The sequence below is a fragment of the Panthera tigris genome, chromosome E2 (assembly GCF_018350195.1).
Source record: "Panthera tigris isolate Pti1 chromosome E2, P.tigris_Pti1_mat1.1, whole genome shotgun sequence".
Lineage (NCBI taxonomy): Eukaryota > Metazoa > Chordata > Mammalia > Carnivora > Felidae > Panthera > Panthera tigris.
This window is the reverse complement of record NC_056674.1, coordinates 16722291-16745349: the sequence shown is the minus strand read 5'-3', so window position 1 is coordinate 16745349 and position 23059 is coordinate 16722291. Positions and strand designations below refer to the sequence as shown.

Genomic DNA, 23059 nt, shown 5'->3' with positions numbered 1-23059 from the left:
AATGAATGCCAGAATTCCCATTAGTATAAAGAAAACTGCCTAAAAAAACATCAGAGAATATTAGAAGTATTACCTAACATTCCACTATGAGTAAAAAAATATTTGATGATACAATCACAGCTCTGAGGCAAGACTACATGCACAAATGTTACAATGATCTCAGGAATGGGGAAGAAATGATGAATAGACTATATACAAGAGTTAGTAGAATTCAAGTATGAAAGAGAACACAGGCAAAACGACTTTAGGAACAAAGAATAAACTACAAGAAGCACAAGGTATGACAAATATAGAAAGTGTAGCATGGACAAAGAATACAGAAATTAGTGAATGGAACAAAATGAAACAAAGAAAGAGATAACAATTATTGGAAGAAAACAATGAAAGTCAGAGACAATCCAACCTGTAACTAAGCAGATCCCTACAGATGAAATCCAAATCAAGGAAGAGAACAAATATTAAAAACTACATTTTTAACATTAAAAAATAATTTCCTGAAACAAAGCATGAATATACATAATGAAAAGACACCCCATATGCAGAGAGAAAGGACTCAAAATGTTCATTTTGAGTCTTAATAAAATTTCTTAATAAACATTTCTTAATAAATTAGGCTAAAACCCATGGGAAATCAAGATAAAAATATCAAGTTACCCATGAGAAAAAGGAAATTCAGTTGTCATTAGACTTCTCCACTAAATTCAGCTCCCCAAATAGTGAGGTTAGTCTCTCCAGTATACTTGTGGGAAAATAAATGATAGAATCAAAGAATTAAAAAAAAATTTTTTTAATGTATATTTATTTTTGAGAGAGGCAGAGTGCAAGTCGGGAGTGGCAGAGAGAGAGAGAGAGAGAGAGAGAGAGAGAGAGAGAGAATCCGAAGCAGGCTCCAGGCTCCAAGCTCTCAGCACAGAGCCCACAGGGGGCCAGAACCCAGGAGTTGCGTGATCATGGAGCTGTGAGATCATGACCCAAGGCAAAAAAAACGGACGTTTAACCAACTGAGCCACCCAGGTGCCTCCAGAGTCACCCAGGGGCCCCCAGAGTCAAAGATTTTATATGCAGCCAAGCTGTCCTTCAAGTATAAAGGATATAAAAAGTTTTATGCTGCACGAACTTAGGGAATATTGTTCCCAGGAGTGCTTTCTAAATTACTGGAGGACATATTCGGCATTACTGCCGAACACATTTAAGAGCAAAGCTAAATTAAAAAATAAGATGGAGATTATGGTACCAGTATGCTGAATGGTCCCCAAAGGTTATCTACTACTTGGTATTAACACTGTGTAGTTGCCTCCTGCATTGAATAGAGCAGATTTATGTACCAAGAAGATATTGTGGGAACGATGGAGGAGGATAGGTCAAAAAGGACATTATGGCTTCTACCGTACATACTCTTGCTGTCTTTCTGCTCTGGGGAAAGCTGTATGACATGTCACAAGGACACTATAGCAGCCTTACAGAGGTCCACATGGAGAGGAACTGAGGTCTTTTGCCAATAGCCAAGTGAGGGAATCATCTTAGAAAGTGATCCTCCAGCCTCGGTCATGCTTTCAGATGACTGTGGCCTGGCCAAGAGTTTGGCTGCAACTTTGTGAGACACTAAGCCAGAGACTCCACGCTAAGCCACTTCGAAGTTCCTGATCTGCAAAAATGGTGTTAAGATAATACAGTTTTATTGATTTTTAGGGTAGTATGTTTTACAGCAATAACTAATATAGGGATAAAGCTTACAAAATGGAAAAGAGACAAGTTCACTGATTGCCTCATTTATAATAACTGAGAGAGAAAGGATTTCATTTAAAGCAGCCAAGTCATTAGTAGAAATACAGAAATATTTAAGAATAAAAACATGAAGTCAGAGAGAGTAAAATGTCAACTACATTTCAACTTACAAGCAAAAATTAGGAAATTAAAAGTTAGATTTAAAATGACAGTTTTTGGGGCACCTGGGTGGCTCAGTCGGTTGAGCGTCTGACTTCGGCTCAGGCCATGATCTTATTGCTCATGGGTTCAAACCCCACGTCGGACTCTGTGCTGACAGCTCAGAGCCTAGAGCCTGCCTTAGATTCTGTCTCCCTCTCTCTCTGCCTCTCACCCACTCACGCTCTCTCTTTCCTTCAAAAACAAATAAATAAACATTAAAAAAAAATTTTTTTTAATAACAGCTTTTACAATAGCAACAAAATTTTCAAATACTTATAAATTTAACAAAATAAGTACACGGCCTCTGCATCAATTACTACAAACAATAGAGTGAAATTGCAGAACATCTAAATGAATGGAGGAATTTATCACATTTATGAGATGAAAGGCTGATTATTTTCAAGATGTCAGTTTATCTGCAATATAATGGTATAAAAAGGTTAAAAGTAAAAGGATGGCAAAAGATATACCATGGAAATCATAATCAAAAGGATGCTAGAGTGGTTACATTAATACGAGACAAGGTAGATTTCAGAGCAGAGTTTATCAGGGAGGAAAGATAGACTTTTCAACAAATGATGCCAAGTCAATTGAATATCTATAAGGGGGAAATGAATTGATCTTTACCTTACAACATACACAAAAATCAATTCTAGAAGGTTTGTACACCTAAATGTGAAAGATATTAATATAGAAGATACAAATATCTTCATGCCTCTGGGATAGGCAAAGATTTCTTTTTTTTTTAATGTGCATTTTATTTTCGAGAGAGAGAGAGAGTGCCCATGAGCAGGGGAGGGCAGAGACAGAAAGAGACACAGAATCTGAAGCAGGTTCCAGGCTCTGAGCTGTCAGCACAGAGCATGACGCAGGGCTCAAACTCACAAACTGTGAGATCCTGACCTGAGCCGAAGTCAGACACTTAACCGACTGAGCCACCCAGGTGCCCCAGGAAAGATTTCTTAAATAGGGTACAGAGAGTACAAACCACAAAGGGAAAGATAATAAATAAAACTACAATTTACTTCTTGATTTGTATTTATTTATTTTTTAAATAAAACTACATTTTAAAAAGCAATTTCTGTTCATCAGAAAAGAACTAGTGAAAATCAAACCATGGATTAGAGGATATTTGCAATACAATGGCTGACAAAGGATTCACATTCAAGCTAAATAAAGAACTTGCTCGAATCAACAATAAAAGGACAGACAAGCTCCCCCAAATTTGAACAGCTCCCCAAAAGGAAAGGCAAAGGACATGAACAAGCATTCCCCAAGATATCCAAATGGTCCATGGACATTAAAACAAAAGCATTCAACTTCATTAGTCTAATAAAACCGCACTGCAATGCCAGTATATAGCCACCGTACTGACAAAAATTTTATAGTCTGACAATACTATGTGTTAATGAGAAAGGGGAGCAGTTGGAACTTGCACACGCTGTTGATGAGTTCAGTTATTTTGGAAAACTGAGATTATCTGCTTAAACAGATTCGCTTACACTATGACCCAGCAATTTTTCTCCTAGAAATAGACTCAAAAGAATGGATACATATGAACCCAAAATGACAAGTGTAAGCATGCTCCTAGCATCATTATTCATGAAACAAAACATATGTGCATCAATACTATGACAATTATTGAACAGACAAATACAGTTGGTGTATTCATGCACTGGAACATGCACCTAGCAAGGTGAACACACAATATGGATGAATCTCACAGACAAAATGTTGAACAAAGGAAGCCAACAAAAAAGGTTACATACTGTATGATTCTACATATATGTAAGTTAAAAAACAGACAATATATGGTGGTTACTTTGGGGAGCTCCTGACTGAACAGAAGCACAAGCGAGATTTCTGGGGTGCAGGTAATGTTTTACTTCTTCATCTGAGCTTTTATTTTATGGGTGTTCCCTTTGTGGTAATTCACTTAAGCTGTACAGTTTTGATTGTATTATCATGTATACACTTGACTATATATGATAAACTTGAATAAAAAGTTCATTTTACAGGGGCACCTGGGTGGCTCAGTCAGTTAAGCATCCAGCTTCGGCTCAGGTCATGATCTCGCAGTTTGTGAGTTTGAGTCCTGCATTGGGCTCTGTGCTGACAGCTCAGAGCCTAGAGCCTGCTTCAGATTCTCCCTCTCTCTCTGCCCTCCTGTGCTCATGTGCACTCTCAAAAATAAATAAACATTAAAAAAAATTTTTTTTAAGTTCATTGTACAAATTATGGAGAAATATAGAAAAGGCATATGCAAATAAAAAATAATAAGCAGGGGCCATGATCTTGGGCATTCTAAAATACGAAAGCCTAAAATTCATGATAAAAATAAATATGAATATCTCATATATCAACTCACAGAAGCAACTTAAAGCAGAAGTTACAGGTTATATAAGATAAAATTTCATTCATAGAGTATTTTAATACATTTTAATCAATCAAAGACAAATAAAGTGGAAAACAAGTAAGTAACTACAGACTGGCCATATATTAGATCACAAAGAAAAGTTCATTAAATTTCAAAGTTAAAAAATAGCACAATGCAAGGGCGCCTGGGTGGCTCAGTTGGTTAAGCATCTAGTTCTTGATTTCAGTTCAGGTCATGATCTCACAATGGTGAGATTCAGCCCACATTGGGCTTCAAGCTGAGTGTGGGGCCTGCTTAGGATTCTCTCCCTCTTTTTCTGCCCCTCTTCTGCTCACTTGCTCTCTCCTTCAAAATAAATATTTTTTAAAAACTTAAAAGAAATCACAATGCAGCAAAACTGGAAATTACATGTGAAGAGAGGGCCTATGTGCTTTACCTGAATTCCTCAACTTTATCAATAAGGACTGAGTTACCTTCATGTCATAGGGCTCAAGACTCCTCCACAGCACTAAAGGCTAAGACGCTATACCATTATATGAGTTTTCTGAGTAACAAATTATCATAAACATAGTGGCTTAAAACAATACAAATTTATTATCTTACAGTTAGTTGGGCAGTTAGGTACAAGTCAGACATGGTTCTCACCAGGCTAAAATTAAGGTGTCAGCAGGGCTGTGTTCCTTTCTGGAGGCTCTAAGGGAGAATTATTTATTTCCTTATGTTTTCCAGATTCTAGAGGCCACTGGCATTGGCTCCCTGCCTTTAGTCAGCAATTTCGCATACCTCTGACCATTCTTCTTTTATCATATCTCCCTCTGATCCGAAAGGTTTATTGACTTTAAGAATCCATTTGATTAGATTAGGCCTAATTGGATAACTTAGGACAACTCCCTCATTTCAAGGTTCTTAACTTAATTTCGTTGCTTTGTAAAGCAAAATATTCACAGGTTCCAGGGATTATACCCTATGCAGGGGCATTACTCTACCTACCCCAACCATCTTTAAAGCTTCTATCCTTGGCTCCCCTCTTTCTGAGGGATACTCAAAAATCCACCTCTTTCTACCCCATCACTTCCTGTCCAACAGTCTTGAATCCAAGCAGAATAAGCACCAATATCCCCTGTGTCCATGTTGTCCCTGTGTCCATCATAAGAAGCCCTAGATTCCCTGATAATCTCTCTTTTCAGACAGTGCACTCCCCACTGGCTGAATGTCCCCTCTTCTCATCCCTCTCTAACTCTTGACACTTTCTAGTAGCTCTCTGGAACTCATAATTCATTAATAACAAACTCCTCTTTTATCTCCAACCACTTTGAATATTCCCTTCACCTTTGGGTCTAAGGGAAACCTGGCTCTCCCCAGAGGACTCTGAAGGCTTTCAACATCCCCTTCCCCCCCGCCCCACCCCACCCCCAGACTCTTGCTACTGGGTATGAAAGCAGGGCAGGTATCCTCCTTGCTTTTATTACTTTCAGACCTTTCTCCCTCCTCCAGAAAATCTCCAAGTTGGAATTTCATGCCTTGCGATTACATGTAACTCACCACATCTCAAGGTATTTCCCCTTGTTTTTTGAAAACGTGAGCTCATGGCTCATTCTCTGCAACACTACACTACCCTGCTTTATTCTTGGGCTTGGCTCACTCATTCTTACTTGCCCTTAAAACTTTTTCCCTCCCTCGTGGCTCATTACCACCAGCATACTGAGGCGTTATTTCCCGGCCTCTGCCCCCATCAGCTGCTGCTCCATTTCTCTGCTCATATTTACAGAGAAACTCTTGGAATGTGTTCTCTACACTGTCTCCTATTACTTTCCCCTCATTCTACACTACCCTACCCAATCCACCTAACGGCCACCACAGAAACTGCTCTCCACACATTTACGAATGACTGTTACTAAACACAATAGTCTGTTTCTGGCTCCACCGCTGCTGTTACTACACTTACACACATGGTTACGCACAGAGTGATGTAGTCACAATCATATACATGCACAGTCACACCTAAATATATGTGTAAATACGTATTTAGTAAATACGTCATTACTATCACGTACAGCTCCCGTCACCATCGTGCCCATGCAAACGCAAACACACACACACACACACACACACACACACACACACACACACACACACACCCCACCCCTACCGCTCCTGAGCGATTACCCATATCCCGATCTCGTACCAATTTCACACAGGCACCCACAGATCCCATCGAGATCGCTGGCGCGGAAGCTGACACACACAAATACAGCTCCCTACCGTCTGCCTTCCCAACCCCCCTTGCTTGCTAGCAAGGCCTGAGACTCCAAAAATATTAAGCCCTCACTGCACTCCCCAGGGTCATTCCGCTTCCGGATCTTAGACTTACCTGACCCTGCGGTCCCTTCAAAAATGTTCCGTAGGGACTCGGGCGCAAGCCTTCTTATGGTCCTGAAAGGGCCAGTGTGCGGACAGGAAGCTGCTTCGGCTATGATGGACATTGGAAAATGCAGTCAGAGCATGGACAGCCTTTCAGAGATCTCACGATCTCAATTCACAGGCCTTGGCCCCGGGCCCACATCCTTTCCCTGGGCAAAAACCATCGCCTTCACAGTTGTTTACATCCGTGGCCAGGAGCTTCTATTAGTTCCAGGCCGCGTTTAGAATGCAAGACTCAACCCAGGCCTCCACGCTGCTTCCCCACAAATGGATGCTCCAGTCTGGAAACCTGGACAATAAACCAACGCGACCTTTCACCGGAAGTAGCTTTGGACGCGATGGCCCCTGGGAAACGTAGTTCAGCGCTCAGAGGAAGGATGTAATTCTTTGCAGGTTGAGTTCTTTATCTGGGCATCTGATAGATATGGTGTGACAGAATGGTCCGGTGACCAGCGAGTCCTTACTATCTCCGTCTGAGCATTGGCCAGGTGTGGTGGATATCTCTTATCCCACAAGGCTCGACCTGGGGGTAGGATGAAGGGGCCCGGCCCCAGGAGGGTCCCCTATCTGCGAAGTCATGGGAGCTGCTGCTTTAATGAGGTGTAGTATCCCTTACATCCTCAAATACCTTATTCCCATCCTCCAGTTACCCTTAGAGAGTTTGGTTTAAATTAATATTCAAGCTTACATTAGTATTTTGTAAATGTTGTTCATGTCTTAGCCTTTTTTTCCCTGAAGTTAATACTTGCTGCCTTTTAAAATTTGCTTCCCTTTCTCTGTGCTCATTATGTAGATGGACAGTATGTCTAAACTTTCTGATGGAGTGACTTTTTTCAGTACTTTCAAATTCAACCTTTAAAAATAATTGCCTTTAAAATATTTTTATTGTGAAATAGGAAAGACCTGAAGACAAGTGCATAGAATGTGTATGTTCAGTGTAACTCCATAGTAATGAAGAGTATATTTGGTATCTCAAGAAGAAACAGCCTATGCATATAATATTTCTGATCACCAGTCTCCAGCTGATCACTAACTATCCTGCCTGACTGGTGGGGTAATAATATTGTGAAGGCTGCTTTTGGGCAATTAACTTTAACAATGGAAACCTGAGTAAGGTAGAAGGGCCCGTAGTAACCCCCTGGCAGAACATAAACATGCTCTTTAGGTGACCCACCTCAAAATATCCATAAGCCCCAGTTGACCAATGGGTTACTTACACCAGGACACACTGCAGACAGTCTCTGCTTTGCCTTTGTGCCCACTGCTTTCTTGCGGTATATTTGATAAACTTCTATCTCCTTTGTTCTGCCTTGGATGAATTCTTTCACCATCCCCATTGTCAGCTTCTACCAGATCTTGTCACCCCACATTTGGTGGCTCCCATTGAATCAGGGGACCCCACAAATATCTTGGCTTGTCAGTTATCTATCTTTAAAATTTACATAAGCACATATCATATTGTATGAATTTATCTTGCTTAGTTCTTAAAATCCTAACTGAATTAACTCAAAACTCTACACTAAAGACTTTGCAGAAGAAAATGTATGCCCACTCAGGATGAAAATTATTTTCCTCGTTACTGTTGTGTCATGGGACCCCAAGATCAACACTCTGTCCAAGGTTGAATGATTCACTAGAGGAACTCACAGTGAAACAATACAAAGGGAAACTAGCAGAGAAAAGGTGCATGGAACAAAGTCCAGGAAAAACCAGCACATGTTTCCAAGGATCCTTTCCAAGTGAAATCAAAGAGGACATTAATTTCCCCTGCAACAAGTTTTGACAACACATGTGAAATGTTGCCAACCATGGAAGTTCACTAGAGACTCAGTACCTAGAGTTTTTATTGTGTGCTGGTCACATAGGGAGCCTCTGCCAGGCACATACCAGAATTTCAGAAGGAAAGCAGATATTTAACAAATTATATGATTTACACAAACAGGCATAGTGAGCCATTTTTGTCAAATAGGATAGTGTGAATCCCCTCTGGAAATCTAAGTTCTAGGTGCAAGCCAAGGGCCAACTGTGCAAGCAGACATTTCCAGGGATAAGAATTCGCAGGTCTGCTATGCTAAGACTTTTCTGCACACCAGTGTCCTACACAAAATGTCTGGCTTTCAACAACAACAAAAATTAAAAGGCATATGAAAATACAAGGAAAAAAAAAATCAAGATGTTCCCAAGAGATTAAAAAAAAAATCCTAACTAGACTCAGGTATCCTTAGCTTGTTGCCGTGTAACTTCAATCTATACTCTGTCTTCACATGGCCTTCTCTTGTATGTCTTTTCATCTTCTATTATAAAGACACTTGTCATTGGATTTAGGTCACACCCAGATTATCTAGAATGAACGCACCTAGAGATTCTTAATTATGCCTGAAAAGAAAACTACTTTTACTAAGTAAGGTCACATTCACATGTCTTGGGGTTAGGATATGGACATATCTCTGGGGGCCACAATTTAACCCACTGCAATCTGTTACTATGTTTATTCTTACCCTAATAGATTTCCTTAGAATTCTCATCCTCCCACTATTATTTTTTTTTAATTTATTTTTGAGAGAGAGCGCGCACGTGCACATACGTGTGAGTGGGGAAGGCAGAGACAGAGGGAGACAGAGCATCTGAAGCTGGCTCTGCACCGACAGCAGAGAGCCCGATGTTGGGGCTCGCACTCATGAACCATGAGATCGTGACCCGAGCCGATATCAGGAGTCAGAGGTTTAACAGACTGAGCCACCCAGGCACCCGTCATCCTCTTACTGTTATAAATGACATCTAGATACTGACAACAAATAAATGTTTCTCTTTAACATGGACTGTCTCAGTGGTTTAGGAGAGCAAAGACAAAATTCTTCATCTATCCCTTAAAATTTGCTCATTCCATAGTTTTATTTCAGTAAATAACAATTCTGGTTTTCAGTTACTCAAGCTGAAATACTCGCATGAGCCTAGGTTCTTATCTTTCATTTCCAACATCAAATCTGTTACCTGATTCTTTCAGCTCTATCTTCAAAATATATCTGGAATCCAACTCCTCTCATGACTACCAGTGCAATCACCCGAGACCAAGTTACCATCATCTCTTACCTGGATTATTCCAACAGCTCATTAGCTAGTTTCCCTGCTTCCTTTTTTTTTTTTTTTTTTTTTTTTTGGTCCCCCTACACTGTATTCTCTAATCAGCACCCTGGTCTCTCTCTCTGTTTTTAAAGTTTTAGTTATTTAAGTAATCTCTATACCCCATGTGGGGCTTGAACTCACTACCCCAAGATCAAGAGTTGCACAGTTTTCTGACTGAGTCAGCCATGCACCGAGTGATCTCTTTTATTTTATTTTTATTTTTTAAGCTTATCAATTTATTTTGAGAGAGAGCTCAGGAGGGGCAGAGAGAGAAGGAAAGAGAGAGAATCCCAAGCAGGCTGCTCATTGTCAGTGAAGAGTCTGATGCGAGACTTGAACTCATGAACCGTGAGATCATCACCTGAGCCAAAATTAAGAGTCAGACACTTAATGACTGAGCCACCCTGGTACCCCCACCCCCACCCGCAAGTGATCTCTTTTAAATGCAAGTCAGATCATGTCACTCCTCTGTGCAGAACCAACATTGCCTTCACATCTCACTGAGAAAAATAAGCAAAGTTCTTACAATGCTCTCTAAGACCTTCCATAATTGGTCCCCTCATTAGCTCCTTCTTCTCATCTACTATTCTTCACTTTGTCACTGTGACCAACTTGCTGCTTTTGAATATACCAGGCTTGTAGCCAACCTATGGCATTTCTATTTTGGTGTTTTCTCTGTTTATAATTCGCTTTGTCTAAATACCTTTAAATGCCACTGCTGCTTCTTTTTGGTTTTGCTCAAATATTTTCTTTTTAGGCTTCTCCTAACTATTCTATTTAAAAGGACAATTCCCAGGGTTCCTGGCTGGCTCAGTCAGAAGAGCACACAACTCTTGATCTTGGGGTTGTGAGTTTGAGCCCCGCATTGGGTGTAGAGATTACCTAAATAAATAAAACTTAAAAAAAAAACAACAACACAGGGGCACCTGGGTGGCTCAGTTGGTTAGGCGACCAGCTTCGGCTCAGGTCATGATCTCACAGTTTGGGAGTTTGAGCCCTGTGTTGGGCTCTGTGCTGACAGCTCGGAGCCTGGAGCCTACTTCAGATTCTGTGTCTCTCTGTCTCTCTCCCTCTCCCCTGCTCATGCTCTATGTCTCTGTGTCTCTCAATAATAAATAAACGTTAAAAAAATTTTTTTAAAAAAACATAAAATTGCAATTCCCTTGGCACTTGCTATCCCATTTCCAAGCTTTATTTTTCTCTTTAGAGCTTACTCTTATCTGGAATACTATATATTTCATTTGCATGTTCATTGACCACTTTCCCTGACTAGAATATAAACTCCTTGAGGAAAGGAAATTTTGGCCATTTTTTTTCACTGATGCTTTCCTAGAATATAACCTGGCACATATAAAGGCTCAATAGGTCAATTGAGCTGTTAAATCAAAAATACAGTGTTTGACAAGAACAGGAAACATGAACTTTCATAAGTTTTTTGGTGGGAATGGAAAGTGATTCATCTTATGTGGATTGCAAATATTTATACAATGCCTCTGACCCAGCACTTCTTAGAGGAATTTATTACAAAGATGCCTGCACATCTGTGCAAAGCTGAATATATAAAGATATTCATTCTAGAATTGTAGAAACCTGAAAACATCCTAAAAATTCATGAATATGGTATGAAAGTATGACATTTCCCCCACCACAAAATACTATGCCACCATAAGAACAAGGAATATGTATTAATATGGGATGTCTCCTAAGAAATAATAGTAAAAAATAAGATGCTTTATATTAAAATTTGTGAAAAATAAAGATAAGGGGCCTTATATACATAGATATGTTGGTATAGTCATAGAATTACTCAAAGTAGTTTACATAAGAAACTAGCCACAGTAGATACATGTAGAGAAGAGAAATAGTGAAAGGGAGACTTCTTTTTTTTTTCACTATAACCTTGTTTACATTTTTAAGATCAATGAGATGATTCCTTTAAAAACAACTGTGAAATGGGGCACCTGGGTTGATCAGTCGCTTAGGAGTCTGACTTCAGCTCAGGTCATAATCTCATGGTTTGTGGGTTCAAGCCCCATGTGGGGCTCCGTGATGATAGCTCAGAGCCCGGAGCCTGTTTCAGATTCTGTGTCTCCCTCTTTCTCAGCCCCTCCCCCTGCTCATGCTCACTCTCTCCCTCTTTCAAAAATAAAAAACATTAAAAAAATAAAAATAAAATAAAAACAATTGTGAAAAAAAAAAAAGTTGACAGAAAGGAGAGCCAGGAGGAAAGTTACTAAGTTCCTAAGCTAGTAACTTTGAGAGGTGATGAAGGTTGCTGAAATAGGACTGTGAAATGCAGATGTAAAATACAACCCTGAAGCTTTTAGCAATGGAAAGATAGAAAGCAGAATGTAATAAAAAGAAACTGCAGTGTGCAACAATAATAGTTTCGAACGACTGCAGATTTATGAAGGGCTGAGTGCATATGTAGACTCTCAAAATGAACAGAATATGGTCCTCTAGGATTACTTAAATAAAAGAGGGCACTGATAGAGGAACAATGAGGACAGAAGGGTTCATGTCAACTGAAACTCAAGGAGAGTAAGGCCTATGAAGGAAATCCTGAAAAACATTTCAGGGCCGTCAGCTCTCTCACTGAACATCTGCGTTCTGCCTTATTCCACTCACTCTCTTGTACAAAACCTCCTTTACCTTTCCTCTATTCACCACCCATGGCCTCTCTTCTTGTTCCAACTTAAAGATTTCATTCAGTTTGGTGATATGATAGTCCATATATAGGAAAATGACCTAAGACTTTAATTCAAGTACCATCCCCAAACTCAGACTGAGCCTGGGCCTTTCAGGACGTTGCCATATAAAGAGGAATGAAAGAAGTAACATTTTACCTTAAAGGTTGAGCATATACAATGATATAGCAGAGGGTTGAGAATATCTGAAGCTTGCATCTCAAAGCTGAATCTACTATGCCGTGTAAAGGTTCTAAGTATTTCAGAAATGGAAAAGAGACAGCACTTTACTTTCAGAAATTGAATTATACAGAGAGCTATCCACGCCTAATATGGCTGTGTTGCTCTAGTTCTCCAGCATCACATTGCTGTACAGATTCCTCTGAACATCAATTATTTTTTTATGTTTATTGATATATTTTGAGAGAGAGATAAAGGCAGAGAGAGAATCCCAAGCAGGTTCCATGCTGTCAGCATAGAGCAAGACATAGGGCTTGATCTCATGAACCATGAGATCATGACCTGAGCTGAAATCAAGAGTCAGACGCTTAACCCACTGAGCCACCTAGGCGCCCCCATCTGAACATCTTTAAGTTGTGGCTGATGCTCCTGTTTGAATTGAACAATCACGTCTCTGAGTGTTTACTCTACCAATGACTCCCAAAGAACAGAGAAGAGTAAATGTCTGGGGGCAAGATTGTGGACAAAACAGGTACCCCTATAGCAAAATGTACCTTGTTTAAAATGTCATACTGATTTGTTATTCTGTTCCAGAACAAATGTTTGGAATCTTAAGTGTTTATATAAGAATGCTGCAAGTTATTTATTATATAAATTATGTAGCTTTTCCCTCTTAAAATGGAAACTCCAGGAAGACATGCCCTTATTATTAGTTTGAACAGGAAATGAGGCTTGCAGGATTCAGATTCCTCCACCATCTCAGCCACCCATGCTGAGATGACCCACATTTAGGGATCACACAAATACTCATACACTTACCCACAGACCCACACACAATCTTGCCCCACCACATGCACACAATTATTCCAACCACACACGCCCATGATATGACCCTCTAGCCTCACGAAGTCACACATAGTCTTGATCCCACCATTCTGTTCACACTCACCAATTTTACTCACATGCAGTTTCTCTTACACTCAACTATCCTCCTCCAACCAGTCACACATGTAATCTCACCGCTGTCTCACACTTTCTTTGCCTACCTTCAAATACATAACTGGGCTTGAAGATTTCTCCCTTTCAAACTCCCCAGGCTGGTTTGGTCACAGATGCTCCCGTCCACATTCGGGTTCGTTCTCCTGGCTCCCTGACAAGTTCCGAAGCAGTCTGCCTCAAGAACATCTTGGTACTCAGGGCAAAGCAGAATTCTGAGCACCATCAGGGCACTTAAGTGTGGCCAGCTTCTAGAGGAGGCAGCTTAGGCAGCTTGGCCTGGTCCATCTGGCCATTGGCAAAGGCCAGGACTGGGATTCCCAGGATGCCTGAGAAGGATGCCTGTAGGACCCAGTATGTTACAGGTGAACTACCAAAGCTGGAGAGGGCCGCTCTGAGGGCTGTGTCAACGAAAAATTGCACCAGACAAGTTAAACAGATAAGGAAGACTTTATGAAAGATTGTTGCAATAGAGAGAGAGAGATTGAACTCAAGTCAGTATATAACATAGCAGGGATTTATATCCAATGCACCGCGTGAGGGAGTCAGTGGATAAATGATTACTAAGAGGAGCGTGGTTAAGTATCAAGGGCAGGGGGATTCTTGCTGAACTAGGGTCTGCAGATCAAGGACCAGCCATGGTCAACAGGAGTGCTCACAGGAGCCTGTCTACAGTTTGGTGGACGGAGTCCTTAGCTGACGCTCGCGGAAGCCCCCGGAGCGCGGCTCAGCGGGAAGGCCCAGTTTTGGCTAGGTCCGGGCTCCACGCCTCGGGGAAATTGGGATATATCCAGGCGACAGCTTTCCAGAAACCTGTCGCATTCTGTACTACATCTCCCAGAGGCCTCTAGGCTCAGTGCTCCCTCCCGCGAGAACTGGACCTTCTCCTGAGCAGTGGGCGGGATCTTCTGGCGGGTTGGAGCAAACGGCCCCAGGGCGCTGCGCGAGCTCCTGCGTTCGACTTGTTCCAAGTAGAGTAGAGAGGTACTACCTGTACCGAAGGAGGCGTAGGTGAGGTGGCCCGGAGCCCGGGATTGGGCCGGCGTGTCTGGAACCTCTGGCCTGTGCAGGGTGTGTGGGGAGCCAACTGAGAGGGGGAGATTGTGAGGAGGGTGTGTGTCTGAATGTGACTGTGTGCCAATGTGAGCGTGTACGGAACTGTGAGGGCGGGGAAGGGGGGCTTGATTTGCGGTTATGATTGTTCATGTGTAATGAGGTAATTGTGTGACCGGGTGTTTGCGCGTGTAGCGTTCTTTGACCGCGTTTGTAAAACTGGGTGTCTTCGTGTGTGTGTGTGTGTGTGTGTGTGTGTGTGTGTGTGTGTGTGTTTATGACCATTTGCTGAACTGTGGGTATGGGATGCCTTAACTGTGAGATCGGTGATTGTGTTTACCCAAGGTGTGTGTATTTGTGATATTATTAGTGTAGGGTGCGTGTGAATTCGTTATTGTCACTGTGTCCCCATGAAGTGTGGCAGTCGGAATGTGAGAGTGTGGGGTGCCTATGACTGCGATTGTGACTGTGTCTGTTCCTGCAGTGTGTATGCTCGTGTGACCATGTGCAGCCAGTTGTGTTTAGGTTTGGGGTGCCTGTGTCCTCGTGGCGTGAGTGAGTTTGTGGGAATATGTGTCCGTATAGCACTGTAGTTGTGGGGCGCCTTTGTGTGCCTTTGTGACTCCAGCGCTCTGTTCCCAGGAGACCTCTGTGAGCTCAGGGACAGATTCTGCCCAGAACTACAGTCACCCTGCTCTTGTCTTGATGCTGGTGTTGAACAGGCACCCTAGCCTTGCCTGACCTACATGTATAGGTGACGGGTGGTTGGTTGACCTGGACTCCCAGAAGAGCCTGGTGTTTCCTGACTTCTTTCTTTTTCCCCAGCTCTGCTTTGCTTGCACAGACGCTTCCAGAGTGGAGGAAAGAATGGCTGTTGAAAATCCACAAGGCTCCTGCAAGGTAGTTTGTTGTGTTGTTTCCCCTTTTTCCCTGGAATCCCCTTTTCTTTGTCAGGACTTGACTTGCTTTCCTCCTCTTGAAAATTCTTGTCCATCAGGTGACTTGATCCCTGGAATTTCCCCTTTGATAAAATGTGAGTGACTGCACACCCTAACCCCTCACACACCTGATTTTCTCTTACTAAGTTGTCAAATGGTTTTAATTTTCCTTTATTCTGTCTTAAAAAAAAAATACTGTTTCCTCCTACTTGTAAAAGTAAAATATGATTATTTTAAACAATTTCAGAAGTACATCTTTTGAAGAAAATGTCCATTCCCAGTTAAAAATCAATGCTTACTTTTTTGTATTTTCTCCCCACTGTGTTTTATGTACATATATAAAATGTGATTTTTAAAAATTGAATTCATTCAGCATTTACCATTATGGCCTACATTTTTTACATAAAATTAAATTTAAGTTTTTTCCCACATGATTTAATATTTGAAACATTTTTAGAAGTGCGTATTTTTTTTTGAATGCCTCTGGCTTATTTTTTTTGCTCTTAAATTAGATACAGAAATAGCATATCCTACTTATTTGTATTGTTTAATATATAATTGTAAAGACTCATGTAGGGAGTACCTAAGAAATAAAATACAACTATCTCTAAAGAAACCTCTGATGTACCCCTCCACAATCACAAATAACTGTGCTCCTCTGGTGATAACCACTGTGATGTTTTCTTTGCCTTACATTAGAATTTTAGTACCTATGTATGCATTCCAAAATCATATAGGTTTAGTTTATGTCTGTTTTCTCTCTTTGTATGAGTAGACATTCTTTTGTGTTTTTTTTAATAAAAAAATGTGAGCTTCATTCATGTTTCCTGTAACTACAGTTAATTTTTTCCATTTTTTCCATTGCTATATATATATATATATATATTATCTTGTATGATAGCATCACAATTTACTATTTATCCTTTCTGTTTTTCATGGATATTTGACTTCCAGTTTTTGGTCATAACAAGCATTGTGACCACTAGTATTTTGTGCACATATTTTGGTACACATGTGCTTGCATTTCTTTAGCATATATACTAAAATTATTAAGTTGCTGAGGGATAGAAATTGTACATCTTCAGTTTTACTAGACAACGTCAAACTGTTCTCTAAAGATACTGTGCAAGTGTTTTACTTGTATCAGCAGTTCACAAAGGTTCCTTTTGCTCTACATCCATGCCAGCCCTTGGCATCATCATACTTTTAAATTTTTGACAGTTTGGTGGTTGTCTAATGTTATCACATTTAATTGATAGTTCCTTTATTATCAATGAAATGTAACACCAATTCTTGCCCACCTGGGCGTCCTTTTTTGTAAAATGCTTGTTCAAATGTTTTGCCAAATTTTTTTTTTTTTTTTTTTTTTTTTTTAACTATAAAAAGCAGTTTAATGAAGTACAAGGAGTAGTGTGGTAGCTGGTCTCTGAAGATGGTCTCCAACAAACCCTGCTGTATTTGTATCCCTATGTAGTGTCCTCCCCTTGAATCTAGACTGGCCCTTTTTTTTTTTTTTTTTTTTTTTTTTTTTTTTTAATATATGAAATTTACTGTCAAATTGGTTTCCATACAACACCCAGTGCTCATCCCAAAAGGTGCCCTCCTCAATACCCATCACCCACCCTGCCCTCCCTCCCACCCCCCATCAACCCTCAGTTTGTTCTCAGTTTTTAACAGTCTCTAATGCTTTGGCTCTCTCCCACTCTAACCTCTTTTTTTTTTTTTTTTCCTTCCCCTCCCCCATGGGTTTCTGTTATGTTTCTCAGGATCCACATAAGAGTGAAACCATATGGTATCTGTCTTTCTCTGTATGTGTTTTGCCAAATTTTAATTGGGTGGTTTTTCTCTGATTATAGCAATTGATATGTGTGTGTGTGTGTGTGTGTGTGTGTGTGTGTGTGTGTGTGTGTATCTTTTGTATAATAGTGACTAAATATTTTCTTCTGCTCTTAGTTTTTCATTCTGGTGCCTTTTGATGAATATAGAGGTTCTGGTGCCTTTTGATGAATATAGAGGTTCTGGATTTAAATGTAAGGAATCTTGGGGCACCTGGGTGGCTCAGTCAGTTAAGCGTCCGACTTCAGCTCAAGTCAGGATCTCGCGGTCTGTGAGTTCGAGCCCCGCGTCGGGCTCTGGGCTGACAGCTCAGAGCCTGGAGCCTGTTTCAGATTCTGTGTCTCCCTCTCTCTCTGCCCCTCCCCCGTTCATGCTCTGTCTCTCTCTGTCCCAAAAATAAATAAACGTTAAAAAAAAATTTTTTTTAAAATGTAAGGAATCTTTTTTCGTAGTTCTTGTTTAAGAAATTTTCTGCTATGTAGAGGTAATGAAGATTTTCTCATGTTCTCTTCTAAAAGCTTTCTAGCCGTTGGTTTAAACATGTAGGCCTTTACACTACCTGGAATTGATTCCTGTAGGTAGTGATTTAATTTCATTTTATCCCCCATGTGGGTATCCAATTGTTCCAGTATCATTTATTGAAAAGTTCATCTTTCTACACTGATTGACAATACCATTTTAGTAAAAAAAATCAAGTGACCACCTATGTCTACATGTATTTTGGGAGATTATATTCTGTTCCATTGCTCTATTTTTCTCTCCTTGCAGCAATATCATGCTATCTTATTTGCTGTAACTTTATAATATTTAGAGCAAGTCCTCTTTTGTTCCTCAAGAGTGTCTTGGCTGTTTGTGTTCTTATGCATTTCCGTATAAATTTTTGAAATACCTTGGTTGCACTCAGGCATCTTTTGTGATTTAGATTGAATTGCATTGTATCTATAATTGTATAAATAGTAATTTGGGGAATCTTGGGGTGACTGGATGGCTCAGTCGGTTAAATGTCCAACTCTTGATTTCGGCTCAGGTCATGATCTCATGTTTTGTGAGATTGCACCCCCCGTTCAGTTCTGTACTGACAGTGTGGAGCCTGGTTGAGATTCTCTCTCTCCCTCTCTCTGCCCTTTCCCCCACACGTACTCTCCCTCTCTCTTAAAATAAAGACATTTTAAGTTTTTTAATGTTTATTTTTGAGGGAGAGCGAGCGAGCAAGGGAGGGGGCAGAGAGAGAGGGAGACACAGAATCTGAAGCTGTCTCCAGGCTCTGAGTTGTCAGCACAGAGCCCAATGCAGGGCTCAAACCCATAACCCATGAGATCATGACTTGAGCCAAAGTTGGATGCTTAACTGACTGAGGCACCCAGGCACCCCAAGACATTTTTTTAAATCTTAAAAAAAAAAAAAAGAAATTTGGGGAATCTTCTAATAATACAAGCCTCTCAATTGACTTAGGTCTTCTTATTGTTTCTCAACAAGGTCTTGCTTATCTCCTGTAAATATTCCCAGGCAATTAGGAATCATATAATCCATTCTACAGTATTTCCTTTTTGCATTGAGTGCCAGGAATCTGAGCACTTCAAATAATGATCAATCCTAGTAATAATTTTAGCCTGGGTTTTTGATATTGAGTACCTATTACCTATGACCTTTGTATATTATTAAAACATTTTTTTTCTTTAATTCTTATTCTCCTCAAATACATTTTTGAAACTGGGGACATTGGGTCGTCTATGTGGCTCAGTCGGTTAAGCATCTGACTTTGGCTCAGGTCATGATTTCACGGTTCACCGGTTCGAGCCTTGGCGTTGGGCTCTGTGCTGACAGCTCAGACCCTGGAGCCTGCTTCAGATCCTGTAGATCCTGAAGGCTCCAGTTGCTTCAGATTCTGTGTCTGAAGCAGGCTCCACTTGCTTCAGATTCTGTGTCTCCCTGTCTGTCTATGTCCCTCCCCCACTCGTGCTCGCGCTCTCTCTGTCTCTTAAAAATAAATAAAAACATTAAAAAAAGAGAGAGAAAGGAAGTAGGGATATAAAAATTAGGAAGGGGGCGCCTGGCTGGCTCAGTCAGTGGAGCATGCAACTCTTGATCTCAGAGCTATGAGTTTGAGCCCACGTTGGGTGTGGAAATTACTTAAAAATAAAATCTTAAAAAAAGTAGGTATAGACTTAGATACAGACAGATGCTTACTGTCTAATATTTTTATTTTAATAACATTTTGGTCCAATCAATTCTGTTTTGTATGGTACTTTTACTGTTCTCTTCATATTATGTTTTATAACTGCCCTTACCTCTTCCCACTACCCTCCACTATCCTTTGTCAGGTAGTTTCTGCCTCTGCATCTTTGCCATCTATTCTCACTAACTGTTTAGTTTAAATATTGGCTTCTTCAGGAAAAGAAAGAAACACCATATCTCAGATTATTTTACCTATGCTATTCTCTCAATAACACGGTGTAAAAAGTATGGGCTCTGGTATCAGATGTAGTTTCTGATCTCAGCTGCACCACCTGTGAGCTGTTTAACCTGCAAATGAGAGGCTCTCATTCTCACTCAGTGTTGAGAATGAAATCAGATATGTGTGGAACACTTGGTACACATCAGAAGTTCGGTAAATGTTAGCTCCCTTTCTCTATTTCTCATTCTTGGGAACTTTATATCAATTACAGTTTAAAGCCCTTAACTAAAGGCCTTTTGGTGGTTCCCAAAGGATCTTTTATTTTAAATTGAGGTATAATTGACATGTAACATTATATTAGTTTCAGATGTACAACATAGTGTATTGGTATTTGTATATATCGTGAAATGACCTCATAGTAAGTCTAGTTAATATCATCACCGTACATAATTTTTTCCTGTGATGAAGAGTTTTAAGATTTACGCTACTAGCAGCTTTTAAATATGCAATACAGTATTATTAACCGCCCATGACTTATTTCTTTTACGACTGGAAGTTTGCACCTCTTGAGCCCCTTTTTCCCATTTCACACCCCCCACCCCTGGTCTCTGGCAACTATCAACTATTTTCTGTGTCTACAAGCTTGGCCTTTATTCAGATTCCATATGTAAGTGAGGGGGTGCCTGGGTGGGTCAGTCAGTTAAGTGTCTGACTTTGACTCAGGTCATGATCTCCCGGTTCATGAGTTCAAGCCCCACATCAGGCTCTCTGCTGTCAGCATGGAGCCTGCTTCTGATCCTCTGTCCGTGCCCCCCTGCCCCTCCCCCACTCACACACTCTCAAAAATAAACAAACATTAAAAAAAATAAATTCCACATGTAAGGGAAAGTATATGGTATTTATTTTGTCTGACTTACTTCACTTAGGATGAAGACCTTGAGGTCCATCCATGTTGTCATAGATGGCAAGATTTCACTCATTTTTATGACCGAATAATAATATAAAATCTCTTTATTCATCCATCATGGGTCACTCAGATTGTAAACAATCTTGGCTATTGTAAACAATACTGCAGTGAACATGGTCTCATATGTCTTTCTGAATTAGTGTTTTCATTTTCTTTGGATACTCAGAAGTGGAATTGCTGGTTCATATGGGAATTCTGTTTTTAATTTTTTGAGTCCTTACTGTTTTCTATAGTGGCTACACCAATTTACATTCCTACCAATAGTGTATAAGTGTTCCTTCCCTTTTCTCCGTATCTTCCTCAATATGTTATTCCTTGTCTTTTTGATAATAGCCATGCTAACAATTGTGAGATGATATCTCACTGTAGTTTTGATTTGCATTTCCCTGATGGTTAGTGATGTTGAGTATCATTTCATGTACCTGTTGGCCATCTGTATGTCTTCTTTGGAGAAATGTCTATTCCGATTCTCTTCCCATTTTTAAAATCAAATAGGTTCTTTGCTATTGAGTTATACTTTCTTTATATATTTTGGATATTATCATATACCCTTGTCAGATGTATGATTTGCAAATATTTTCTCCCCTTTTTATTCTCCCCTTTTTATTTCCTTTACTATTCAGAAGATTTTTTTTTTGTTTGATATAGTCCACTTTTTAAAAAATATTTAGAGAGAGAGAGAGAGTGTGTGTGTGTGTGTGTGTGCACTCTCATGCGCAAATGGGGGAGAGGCAGAGGCAGAGAGAATCCCAAGCAAGCTCCATGCTCATTGCAGAGCCTGACATGGGGTTTGACCCCACGAACTGTGAGATTATGACCTGAGCTGAAATCAAGAGTCAGACCCTTAACCTGAGGCACCCAGGTGCCCGTCCACTTGTTTATTTTTGCTTTTGTTGCCTTTGCTTATGGGGTTATATCCAAAAAATAACATCTAGGAGCAATGTCAAGGAGCTAACAGCCTCTGTTTTCTTCTAGGAGTTTTATGGTTTCAGGTTTTACATTCCAGTAAAATAATTTTGAATTAATTTTTTATATGGTGTTAAGATAGTAATCTAGTTTCACTCTTTCCATGTGGCTGTCTAGCTTTTCCAACACCATTTATTAAAGAGACTGTCCTTTCCTTTTTGTATATATTTGGATCCTATGTTGTAAACTTATTGACCATAGTTTATTTTTGGGTTTCTGGTGCATAGGTTTATTTCTGGGTCTCTATTCTGTTCCATTGATCTGTGTGTCTGTTTTTATGCCAATACCATACTTTTTTGATTACTATATCAAAACAATCATATACAGTACTTTAAAATCCGGGAGCATGATGTATCCAGCCTTATTCTCCGAAGGATTTTACAGGCAAATTTTGCTCCCCAAATGCCTTGTAAATCATTGAGAGCCAGGATTATGCATTTCAATTCTCTTATATACATAACTTTTAATCCATTTTAAGTTTGTTTTGCTGTGTATTGAGGATCTAAATTCAATTATTTTTCACTTACTCAGTATTGTTCCAGTGTCTTTTATCCAGTAATAATTTATTTCCTTTTCCATTACTTTGCATTACCTTCTTGGTGTTATATTATTTAAATAGGCTGTATCCTCTATTTGAAAGTTTTTTAATTTAAAATTTAAAAAACTGTACTTGTACCTATGCCATGTTTAGATCATTTCCTTTTACAAATCTTTGAATACCGATCAAATATGTCACTTTTTTCTGAAGATAGCTGTATTCTCTGTTCCTTTCATTACAAAATAATTATTACAACAAATTTAGAAAATGCAGAGAAGCAGAAATAAAAAAAACAAAGGTCATCTGTAGTCCTACCAATTAAAGATTGCTGTCACATTGTTAGAGCAAATACTTAGAATTCTTTTTTTAATGTGATCATACTATGGTCACTGACCTTTAACCCATGTTTATCATGCCTAAGTACCTTAGGAATAGCTGTCGTGTTTTTACACATTTATCTTTGTCGTGAGTTGTAATGGTCTGATAGTGTTACCATTTTATCAAGCCTCTTTTGTTGAATGTGGTTTGCTTATAAACTGTTGCCTTTGTAAACAAGTATCCTCTTAGCCTGAATGGCTAAGATTTTTAACTTTTATTTTTAGTTAAGTAATAATTATATATATATAGTCAATGAATATATCTTTTTATACAAATAA

At 39.8% G+C, this 23059-nt stretch overlaps 3 protein-coding genes across 13 annotated transcripts in view; 2 read left to right on the top strand and 1 right to left on the bottom strand.

Moving 5' to 3' along the window:
* ZNF790 (zinc finger protein 790) overlaps positions 1-13910 on the bottom strand; it is a 30673-nt gene extending 16763 nt beyond the window's left edge. For 4 of the 7 annotated variants that reach the window (XM_007096864.3, XM_007096863.3, XM_007096862.3 and 1 more), the window contains exon 1: positions 6675-7139. The gene's annotated coding sequence lies outside the window, so the exon portion shown is untranslated. Of the gene's footprint in view, positions 1-5086; positions 5140-5845; positions 6279-6674; positions 7140-13760 lie in introns of those variants that run through there. The other 3 variants (XM_042968963.1, XM_042968964.1, XM_042968962.1) reach the window with 3 other exon arrangements.
* A 627-nt stretch (positions 13911-14537) lies between these two features.
* The window catches only part of LOC102957648 (zinc finger protein 383-like), a 51592-nt gene continuing 43070 nt past the window's right edge, over positions 14538-23059 (top strand). The window contains exons 1-2 of one of the 5 annotated variants that reach the window (XM_042968973.1): positions 14538-14721; positions 15589-15663. In XM_042968973.1, coding sequence (XP_042824907.1) covers positions 15631-15663 — 33 coding nt within the window. In that variant the 5' untranslated portion in view covers positions 14538-14721; positions 15589-15630. Of the gene's footprint in view, positions 14782-14857; positions 14927-15042; positions 15109-15296; positions 15319-15588; positions 15664-23059 lie in introns of those variants that run through there. The other 4 variants (XM_042968972.1, XM_042968971.1, XM_042968974.1 and 1 more) reach the window with 4 other exon arrangements.
* LOC102957945 (zinc finger protein 345) overlaps positions 15435-23059 on the top strand; it is a 28089-nt gene continuing 20464 nt past the window's right edge. Inside the window, exon 1 of the mRNA XM_015544119.2 lies at positions 15435-15663. The gene's annotated coding sequence lies outside the window, so the exon portion shown is untranslated. The remainder of the gene's footprint in view (positions 15664-23059) is intronic.